The sequence below is a fragment of the Poecilia latipinna genome, unplaced genomic scaffold (genome assembly GCF_001443285.1).
Source record: "Poecilia latipinna isolate Pla-1442-1.1 unplaced genomic scaffold, P_latipinna-1.0 Scaffold3667, whole genome shotgun sequence".
Taxonomy (NCBI): Eukaryota; Metazoa; Chordata; class Actinopteri; order Cyprinodontiformes; family Poeciliidae; genus Poecilia; species Poecilia latipinna.
In genome coordinates, this window is record NW_015116283.1 from 10,527 (window position 1) to 22,416 (window position 11,890).

Here is an 11,890-nt window from a genome sequence, read left to right on the forward strand (position 1 = left end):
GCACTACTAAATAGAACGGTGAAATAATAAAGTTCTTGGACTGTCCAGGCTGAACAACATAAGCTAATGCTATCTGTTTAAATGGCTTCACCAATAATGGTGTTCTGTCACTCCAAGCTCCCTCATCGAGAGTTTTCCTACAGTACCAATTAACTCAGGAAAATGTTAATCAACTGACTGTTCAGTCGACTACTTAACAGTGAAGCAACAAAACAAACCAGTTCACTCTGCTCCATTATTCCTCTGTTTACTTGTAAAAACAGTGAAGGCTAACTTGGCTTATAAATACACAGATAATGGTGGAGTCAGACTGAAGCTAACAATTAGAGCAGAAATTAAGGAACCTGGAACAACATTGTACAGCTCACATTCTACAGCCTGTATTACAAATACTCAGCCTGTGTTTGTAATAATGTTTGGTTTAGCTTAGGTAATTAGGACCCCCTTTTAGTGATCCACACACCACAATTTACTTCAGTAAAATTGTTTTTAGTCTCTTAAGGCATAGTATTAAATATATTAGAGTTTCTTAAATTCATATCTGATTCTTGTTTTTATTTCTTATTTGTGTCTTGCAGGCCAACTTGAATGACTCTCATAATCAGATGGTGGTCCACTGGGCTGGTGAGAAGAGCAACGTCATTGTAGCCCTAGCCCGAGACAGCACAGCAGCCACCGGGCCCAAAACCAGTTCTGTAAGTACTCATACAGCACAGTACTATTTTACAGGGTTTCCGCACGGTAGTAAAAGGTTTGAGCTCATTTAATTTAACGGCCAGTAAAAGGTAGCAAGAAGTAACTAAAGGTAGTAAATTTTTCATCATCCCTTCTAAATATTTATTTAATTTTCCATTGATGCTCAATTATTGTTTTAAGTTTGTTTTACCAAAATCTTATTTATTTTTTTAGCAATTTTTTTAGTCCAAATTTAGTATTTTTCATCAATAGCTTCGAGGTCATGTGACCTATTGACCCTCAATTAGTGTGACATTGTTCTACAAGTCAGGAGAGATTAGGAACACTCATTTATATTCAATTTTAACTCTTTTTTTATTTTTTAGCTATTTTTTTTAGTCAGAATTTAGTATTTTTTGACAATAGCTTCTGGGTCATGTGATCTATCGACTCAAAATCACTTTGAAATTATTCAAATAGTCTGGATTGATGAGGCACAGATTTTTTTTTTCCATTTTAGCTGATTTTTTTTATTTTAGCTATTTTTTTAGTTAAATTTTAGTGTTTTTCTTCAATAGCTTCCAAGTCATGTGACGTATTGACTCAAAACCAGTGGGAAATTCTTCTACTATTCTGTGTAGATGAGGCACACTCATTTATATTCAATTTTAACTCCTTTTTAAATTTTTGGCAATTTTTTTAGTCAAAATTTTGTATATTTTGTCAATAGCTTCTAGGTCATGTGACCTATCGACCCAAAATCACTTTGAAATTATTCTACTAATCAGGAGAGATGAGGCACACTCATTTTTACTCCATTTTAACCAATTTTAAAATTTTTGGCAATTTCTTTTGTCAAAATTTAGTATTTTTCTCTAATAGCTTCTAGCATCATGATCTGTTTGTTCTGAAGACCCTGTAGCTTCCACTTCATCTTCCTGACATGGCGCCTCCTCATCCTGACTCGGATTGCTCAAAATCTTCTTTAGCTGTTTTTTTTTTGACTTTGTGGGGTATCTTTTTTTTTTTTTTTTAAGGTTTTGTTGGCTCTAGTGGCCTTTATTTGAAAGTAGGTTTGACAGGAAGGAGGGTGATGAGAGGGGGGGAAGACATGCGGCAAAATCGAACCGGCATGAGGACTAAGGCCTCAATACATGGGTTGTGCTTTGCCCCTGCGCCACCACAGCACCCCATTTGTGGGGTATCTTTTAATCTCCGGTTTCCCTGTCTTTTCTTTGAATAAAGACATTATTTTTCTCTGCATGCTGGTCAAGTTTTGATTTAATTTGAAAATTTTTACAGCTTAGTCGTTTTCACGGTTTTTATTTAAAGGTCTGTAGAGGGTAAGTGATTTATTGTTTGTCCTGTCTCGATGTAAGTGGAGGTTTTTAAAATCAGCGCACCACCTTTGCAAATGACCCAGTTCATTAAGTCAAACGCACGAATCCCCTTGGCAACCACTGTGTTTTGGAGTGTTTGTTATTACGCAATACCCTGCCCTTATCTCACCACTCATTCGACTGACTACTGACCAGTTCTCTGTCTAACAGGTCCGGAAAATCTCTGAAACCCGGGTCTTACCCCAGAGTTGGTTTACAAGAGATATTCTATTTAAACTGGTGACGGAAAAGACTCGTCTAGCTCTAACTACCTACAATCCAGAAGTTACGACCCTTTTCAGTTGAGAAACAGTCAGCTGAGTAGCCCTCACAGCTGCATAGCTTCAACAACCACTCCTGTTAACGGTAGCTCTTTTCCTAAAATAACGGCACTTGTTTACGGCTAGATTAGATTTAGTGACTTAGAATTAAGTCCCAGGGTCATTATTTTCTCACTCACCAAAGGAAAGTACGAAGCCACCACATCTCTAGAATCATGTATGCTAATTTTACTGTAATCAGGGGAAACTGCAATGGTCAAATGACTCAATTAATCTCAATGTCCACAAGTTTCATTGGAATTTTTAGTATGTAATTTATTAAGCAAGCTTTAGCAGGGATAAATGACAAGGAGATTAACTTTCAGAGATTACAAATTGGCAGTAAGACAATAAATTCAACTTAAATCAATTATAACCTATCTTCATTTCTATCCCTATCCTGTGTCACTAGTTTAACTAAGCGAGGCTTTTGGGGGGCAGTTCAACTCACACCAGATGGCAATTGATCCCGGCAGCAGAAATCTTCAGATGTCCTTGGTCAGAGTCTCTGTCCTGACGTGGCAAAGTCCCCTTTCAGAATAGAACCAAAGCAGAACTGTCCGTCGTCCTTCAAACGCACAGAATCTTCGTCAATCAATGACCTTTGTCTTTTCTCCAAGTCTGCTGCAGTTGGGTAGAGATCGTTGGGTTGAGGCAGAGGTGTTGGTCGAATCAGGAACCAGGGCTGGGGGCAGATGGATCTTGTCCCTTCTTAGCGGCGTGAAGTTTCAACTTCCCCTTGGTTCCAAGGTGCGGTGCTCTGCTGGTCTTCAATCTGCGTCCTCTTGTTGGCTCTTCTTCAGCGCCGCGGACAAAGAACAGTTCCTTCCCCTGTCTGCTGGTTTTTATACCCTCTCAGCCCATGGTTGTGTGTGGGAGAGGTCTACGTGACTCCTGAAATGTTCCGATGAGCCTGTGGAAAAGCCCCAATCTTTCCCAATCATCATCTCTTTCGTGACTCATTGCAGCAACCCTCTTCGGTATTTCCCTTTTTTGAGCCTTCCCTGCGCCCTCGCCTAGCTCAGTGTACTAATTGCGACACAGTTTGAGAACAGAACCTGCCTTCATTTCTCACGATCTCAAATCCTCAGTCATCTCATTTCTGTAATTTATTATTAAACATAATCAATTTGTCATTTTATCAACTCATAACTCTCAGTATGATTCTCCATCACTTATCTATTCTGTAACTCAAGTTGTTACCATTTCTAATCATCAATAATCAACATACAACAATCGAGTTGTTACTGTTACTACAGATCAAGAATACAGAATCTATATTTCAAACATACATTACAGACATTACAGACCATTCCAATCGTTACATATGTATGTATTTTTATTCATCTTTTAATCATCATTAAATCACTATGCAAGATTACTGTTATTTCTCAGGCCTTTGCTCCGTTTTCTGCGTGTACCTGGAGAGATCTCACCACCTTATGCCAGTTTTCACGACAGGAGATAAACGCGCAAGCGCTCTCATGCAACCCAAATAAAATCTCTAATCATAACGATATTCTCAAGCTGTGATCTGTTGTTGAAATTGAGCAGAATTACATGAAACGCAATTAATTCATCTCTCTTTGCTTTTACTTAAGATATTTTGTAACAAACAATGTCGTAGCAGTCCTCCGCTACGACATTAAACATAGCGGATGACCTTTTAAAGGCTGGCAGTTGACGAAAGCCTCAAACTCCGAGGGGGGCAAAAGGTAGAGAATTGAGGCTCTAGCATAACACGAACAGTTCAGAAACAATATGAAGTGAAAAAAGCTATTTGTTAACTGTGCTATAGACTGTTCATTGCTTATGCAATGGTAGATGGTATTGATATGCGTAAGGTTATTATAATCTGTTGGCAGATTCTAATAATTATGCAGAATTATGCTGTCAATAGTAGCCTAAGTATCTTAAAATAATCTTTACTTTTTTTTTTTTTTTTTTTTTTTTTTTTTTTAGAATTTGTTAATGAGGATGGTCTCCTCCCACAGAATTTGCCATGCTGCTATGTCTCCATGTGGTCATCAAGGGCTACTATTATGTAGCATGTGATGGAAAAACTCCCAAAATCTGATAAATAGGCATATGTACATCGTCGTAAAGTCTATGTAAATGTAAATTTCTACTATTACTCATTAACTTTTTTATAACTAACTAGACACGAGTGACTGATTCTGTACTGCAGACAGCCGCTCCCCTTTCTTGCCAGTACTGTGTACCCGTGCTAAATCTTTTAGTGACACGCAGTACCCGACCATGATGGCTTACTTTCACCCCTGGTAACAACATTGCAGATGGCAAACTAAAGCCATTTACAAATATGTTTACAAGCTGCCTGTCATGTAAATTTAAAACATGAAGTAATACAGCAGATTAATGAAAGCCAGGTATAAAATAAATTAAACAAAGTGTACTGTAATCTTCGACAAAATAGAACAGACGTCCTACCTTTGGAAACCTCCAAAGGTAGGACGTATGGATAAGAAATCTGCTGAGTAAGGAGCAAGTGACATAATATCAATGCGCAGAAGCGCATTACCACAAGGTTTAAAAAAAAATTATTGAATATACAAGAATAACAAACTCACAACACATCAATAACAAACATTACAAAAACTAAATATCACAACTCCTATTGTTTACAAATCACAATTGGTTACAAAGACTCAAAGAAAAGACAAAAATTATTGAAAAAATACATAATAAATCAAAAGAAATAATAAAAAATAATAAAATAAAATAAGTTAAATTAAATTAATAAGAGACGTGTTCGGGGGAAAATCTTCCATTAACTCATACAATTTTACTGGGTTTAAATTCTGCATCTTTTTCAAACATCTTTCAAAGTTCGTTTTTGAGAGCAGTGATTGAGAGGGAGCATTTTGCATAGTGATATTTATGGATATAATATTTTGTTATAATAATTAGAATATTGACTAAAAATTCCAGATATTTTTCTTTAATGGATAAGCCGAACTGAATGTTTTGTAAAGAAACAAAATCCATGTTTGTTTTAGAAGACAGAAAGCTACGAAGTTGATCCTATAAGTTTAATACTTCTTTACATTCATAAAACAAATGTTTAGTTGTTTCCAATTGAGTTGTACAAAAACCACAATTCTTAACTTTCCAATTAAATCTATCTTAAGAACTCATTTGAAGAATATATGTTATTATTTTAAAATGTAACTCTTTATATTTAGGAGGAATTGGGAATTTCAAATAATTTGTCCTAATTTTGACTACCATAGATTTGTTAAAATTTTGTAAGAGAACTGTGCTTTTTGTTCTTCCTGGGTACATGTTAATCATTGAATACTGATTCAAAAACTTGTTGCTGCATTTATTATCTCTAATGTCCACATACTCAATTTGAATCGTATGGAGTCTTGGAATAGAGAAACTAGACAAATTGTTTTTAAATGACAAAATGAGGATATTAGGGATACTATGTAGTACTTTCTTATAATTTGTTAGTGAACAATCAGTTTAGTTCTTCCTGTTAAATTCCTCCAAACTGAGAATTTCACCATTTACATCCAGTAAATGAGTAATTGACCAGATTTGTTTATTCCACCAATCTTTCATAAATATAGATTTTCTACCACATAGAATGGCTCTGTTGTTCCACAGTGGGACATAATGGGGTCTGAAATTGTGCTTGAACATCAACTTCCACTGTAACAAAACATGTTGATGGAAAGAAGAGAGTTGTAGGGGGAGTTTAGATAATTCAAAATCACATTTCAATAACTCAATACCTACAACTTTTTGAAATATGAACAACGGAACAACAAACCAAATAATATCACCGTTTTTTAAAAGAGATTAAGCCATCTAATTTTTAATGTGCCATTCATAATTTCAAAATCGATTGTCTTGACAATTTCCTCATAATGATTTCTCTTTCTACTTTGAATCTGGGGCATGTGCCCTGTGGCAGAGACACACAGCTGTTAATATTGCTGTTTAACATGGTAATCATATTAAGAAAACTATTTCCAAATCCAAAATGTCTCAACATGTTAACAATAAATTGATGTTCCACAGAATCAAATGCTTTGTGGAAATCTAAAGGCAACATAAAACCATCATCTCTTATTAAGTGACTATAATCAATAAGTCCAGAACCAGGCAGGTGTTGTTACGGATGGATCTGCCTTTTAGAAAGCCGGATTGAGTTTGACTAATTATTTTGGGTAAGCCAGTTTTTAACCTCGTTGCCAGAACTTTTGTTAGGATCTTGTAGTCTGTGTTCAACAGCGTGATAGGCCTTAAATTATTTAATTTTTTTCTTATCTTTACCAGGTTTTTGGATTAGTTTAATTACACCTTGTTTCATAGTTTCCATGAGTTCCTTCCTTCCAACACATTCTGCTACAGCCTGGAACAGCAGAGGTTTTAAATCCTCCCAGAAATGTTTATAAAAGTTAGCTGTAAGTCTGTCTGGCCCGGGGGCGCGGTCAGACGCCATATTTCTTATAGTAATATCAAATTAGGAGATTCTTAGCTCTTCATCACAGATTTCCTTAAAGTTTTCATCAATAACAGGAATCAGATTTCTTACTTTATCAAAAAAACGATTAAGTAATTTGTTCTGTATGTGAAGATTTATAAAGATTACTATAGAAATTAAATACTACTTCTGTTCTCTTAGTCTTCTGTTATTCTCTTATGATCCACTCCATCACTCATAAGACTATTAAATGCATTATATTCCTGTCTATGTTTTTCTAAGTTACAAAAGAAAGCACTATTCTTTTCTCCTTCTTTGATCCACCTGGCTCTGGACCTTACATAAGCACCTTTTGGCCTATTTATGTATATCTCATCTAATTTAGATTGCAATTTATTTATTGTTTCTTTATCCTCATCACTCCAACTCAATTTTCTGTAAAGTGACATAAGATCTTTAATCACCATTGTCTCTTCTGCTTTTATTTTTCTGTTTAAATCTTGACCAAGCTTAATTGAATACTTTCTAGTACTATATTTCAAGTATTCCCACTTAAGAATTTGTGTTTCAATAGAATTGTCATTTGATATATTTAGAATAAGTTCCTTAATAAATTGACAAAACTCTAAGTTTGTAAGAAGCTTTGAATTAAATTTCCAGTAATTATTATTAGGTTTATAACTTCTATTTAGTTTTTTGTAGTTTTAAATTGATAATGCAGTGATCACTTAAAGGACAGTTTGCTATCACTGTTTCTTTAAGACACTCAAGGACTTCAGCAGATAAATAATATTCTTTAGGAATATTATTTAGAGTTTCTTTTACCAGCAGTGAAGGTCATCTATCCATCCATTCATCTGGAGCTAAATTGAAATCCCCTCCAACTATGATATGATCCGTAAGAAAATTAGCAGTGAGCTCCGCAATAACCATTGTTATTTGATGTAACAGATTTCTATTGTATTGATCATTATTATATCCATAAATGTTTAACAAAATTATCGGAACATTATCAACTTCCAAAATACAGACTACCCAATGTCCATCTTCATCTGCTTTTTCACTCAGAATCTTAGACAGACATCTGAAAAAGCAGATGGCGACTCCAGCCGATCAATTTGTCCCATGACTTAAGAGAATTTTATCTCTCCATTGCTGCGACCAGAACTTCACATCAGATGCATCAGAATGAGTTTCCTTTAAAAAGGTGCAGTGTGCTTGTTGTCCTTTACAAAACAAAAAAAAAAAAAACTGCTTTCCGTTTAAGTGAGTCTTTTAGTCCCCTTGTGTTAAAAGAAACAGAAGAAAAATTGGTTTTTATCTGAAAAATAGAACACATGAACACGTACAAACGGTTTAGGAGAGTGAAAAAAACTTGAGGTAGAGGTCCCTTTAACAGAACTGTCCACCATTAAATGCTAATTTCTGCTGTATCTCAGTTCTCAGCTGAAGAAATATCCAGGATGCATTTGCCTTCGATGAAACTAAGCGGGACTTTCTGTCCTAACTCCTAAGGAACTTATAGCGCTCAAAATAGCTTCAGTGTTCATTTCTTCCTGGGACGTACCTTTCGTTCTTTTTTTCCATGCGTTGCTTTTCTTCGTACTTCAAGCTGAGTACTGATATTTCAGATATTTACTAGTAGTTTACTTCATTAATTAACTTGGAGTGGGGACCTCAGAGACACATGACTACCTTGTCCGCCATATCCCCCGGAAGCTGACATTACCACAAGGTAGATCGCATTGGGTACATAGACGTAAATCCCGGGGGGGTTGGGGGAGTCCAGACTTGGAAAAGTCTAGAATTGTCTCCCCATAAGAAAATAATTGAAGAAATGTTAGCATTTAAATAAAATTAATATGAAAAGGCAAAAGAAACAAAAAACGAAATAAATCTCCCATTTATCTCAGAACAAAATAAAAATTAATTTTTAGCTCCCTCTCCCCCACCATCATTAGAACAATGGGTTCAGTCCAAGGTGTAGGAGGAGCAACAGCAGGCTCCAAATGGCACAGGCTGGTCACAGCTGCTGAAGTGAGGAGCTAGCTGTTAGCTGTAGTTTTGCATCACAAATAAAACCCCCTCCAGTAAGTAAATACGTACAGCAATAGACATGTAAACATTTTATTTACTTTCATTGCTCAGTGGGAAGAAACACATTAACAATAAAAATCAGACTCCATTTTGTTATTTCATTACTTTGACTGAATTATGATAAGCTGCCTTATTAGCAAAACTGCTACACTGCTTTCATAGACTTAAGCTTTTTTGTTAAAGGTAGCAAACATCTCATTCATATTTATTCTTTAAGTTTTAGCTAATTAGAAGAGTTTGTGGGAGCTGAGAACATATCAAAAACAGAAAGCTGCCTTTATTTCTCATCGTCTTCAGCATAGAGCCTTTAAAATCACAAAATAAAATCTGAATATTTTTCTATATAAACTCTTGTGCTTTAAGTGTTGCGTTTAAATTATAATACTCCCCAGATATTCATTTCTATCTACTTATTTGTTCTCACTCACCCAGGACATGACAAAACTAAAAAAGGCTTAAAAATAAAGCAACATAATAACATAATTTAAATAGGTCATAACTTGTATTGGGAGTCATTTCAGTAAATCAATGTTTATGAGGAATTTTATTAAGAGAAGTTATTCATTAAAGCTTTTGCATTAAGAACCTTACATTTTTGTAAAGGTGGAGCAGAGATTAGATCAGTCAGACTGAACAAAACTCGTATCTAAACAACATTTGAATTTTAGTTTTACTTCTCTGCTGAGAATAAAACATGTTTGATGTGCATTACTAGTCATTTTTGGTCCTGCAGCTTGAATGTAGTTTAAAAACTTTTTAAACCACATTTTACGTTACATTTCAATGGAACTTCGCCGACCCCCGCAAAATTGCTCTTAAGAAATTTTCCTGTTAAAGGTCCCCTCCAATAATGAGATGGGATTTACCCCCTGGGTAGCGCGGATAGTTAGAACACCAGGTCTGTGGAAATGGGATTACTTCAAAGTGGAGCTGAGCCAGGCTGGGTCGAGTAGACCAGGGCTGCTAAAGTAGAGCCAGCGTTAAAAGGGACAATAGATGAAATGGTCATTAGCCAAACTTGCTGTAGTAACTATAGAAAAAGGGAATCATTGTTCAAAAGTTGCACACAGCGAGGCTTTGGAATGGGCCTTAAAATCCTGATCCCCATGTTCCTCTTCAGGTCTATGTTTCGTACAACTATGGGACAACTTTCATACCGGTGTCGGCCAACTTCCAGCTCTCTGAAGCGAAGGCCAAGAACGGCAGTAAGCAGGTCATCTCTCAGTTCTACCACAGCCCTGTAGACAACCGCAGGGTGAGTCGCTAACTTTCTCCTTCTACTGTGGCTGATATATTCACAACAAACATTTTGCTGCATGTTATGCAGCATTTCATGTGCATCAGAGTTACCAGGGGTGCACGTGTGTGTTTGTGTGAAGAAGTTTTCTTGCACTTTTTTTCCTGCACTTTTTCAGCAACAATGCAGTTCAAAGTGCATTATGTGTCATCAGTACGGCATGTTCTGATGGCACATAATGCACGTTCTGATACATGCAAGGATTTTTGCTCCTAATTTTCTACTTTCTAACAGCTGGTATGATGAATAACCATGGTAACAAGGTATTGTTTTAGAACTAGGAGAAACTGATTAGTATCTCAAAAGCTCAAATACAAATGCATCTGGGAAGTATTTACTTTCCCCCTCTATCTTATATTGAATCCTTATTCCAAATTGTATAAAATTATCCTCTTTATTCAAAATTTTATTCAAAATTATGATTCTCCATTATCACCATGTGGAAATGTTCTCGTTGCAAATAGAAAACTTAAGAAACCATATTTATTTAAGTATTTACAGTGTTACCCTAATACTTTGTTGATCGACCTTGGCTAACAGTTGCAGTCTCCAGGTTAGCTCACCTGTCTTTAGGCAGTTACATCCACTCTTCTCTGCAGTTCTTCTCCATTAGGTTGGATGGAGACGTCTGTCAGTCATGTTTAGATCTCTCCAGAGTAGGTCAGTCAGATTCAAGTCTGGACTCTGGCTCAGCCCCTCCTGGACCTCCATATGGTGATTTTTGGATCCTTCCACAGATTTGTGACTTAATATAATCCTGTCTACAGACAGTTTCTTTGATCTCATTTTTGGTGTTTGACCTATGACCTGCTGTCACCTGTGAGACCTCATGGAAACAAGTGTGTGCCTTTTCAAATCAAGCCCAATCAACTGAACTAGACACAGCTGAACTTCATTTAAGTTATAGAAACATCTCAAAGATTATCAGTTTTTTTTTCTTTGTGACTACGGCAGTTAATATATTGCTCAAAAAAATAAAGGGAACATTTCACTTTAATTTTGTGTGTGGCTCCAAATCCAGGCCTCCATTGGTTAATAAATTTGATTTCCATTGATGATTTTTGTGTGATTTTGTTGTCAGCACATTCAACTTTGTACAGAACAAAGTATTCAATTAGAATATTTCATTCATTCAGATCTAGGATGTGTTATTTGAGTGTTCCCTTTATTTTTTTGAGCAGTGTATTTATATTTATGTAAATTGGATTTCTTGCTTTTCTGTTTTTTTGTTTTACTTAGTTTCTATTTATTTTTTTAACAATAAATAGAACTAGAACTAGTATTCAATCATTCTTCTTTCTCTTACAGCTATATACATTTCACATTATAAGTTATCAAAAAAACACAAGATGGCAGTAACACTTTTGACAAAAATGATGGCAAAATAGGGATGGAAACAAAACAAAATAAATAAAAAACAAACAAAATCCCATCTGAGGTAAGGTGGCGTGAACATCCTTGTTGATTTTTCTATTTTTAATAAATAGAAATGGTGTGTGTACCAGGAATCTGACTCTGTCCAAATGGAACACATCAACACCATCACACCGTCTGACTTTCTACCAGGATTAAAGAGGAACAACTAGCCCTGTCGCGATAAATGATAAATTAATTAATCGCACAATGAATTAAACCATTGACCTCATTTTAATTATCGGCTTTA

The 11,890-nt window shown here is 35.6% G+C and overlaps 1 protein-coding gene across 2 annotated transcripts in view; it reads left to right on the forward strand.

The window, feature by feature from the left end:
- Positions 1-576: 576 nt before the first annotated feature.
- Positions 577-11,890, forward strand: part of LOC106941429 (sortilin-related receptor-like) — a 60,572-nt gene continuing 49,258 nt past the window's right edge. For both annotated transcript variants that reach the window (XM_015024470.1, XM_015024472.1), the window contains exons 1-2: positions 577-695; positions 10,051-10,185. In XM_015024470.1, the coding sequence (XP_014879956.1) occupies positions 606-695; positions 10,051-10,185 (225 nt within the window). In that variant the 5' untranslated portion in view covers positions 577-605. The remainder of the gene's footprint in view (positions 696-10,050; positions 10,186-11,890) is intronic.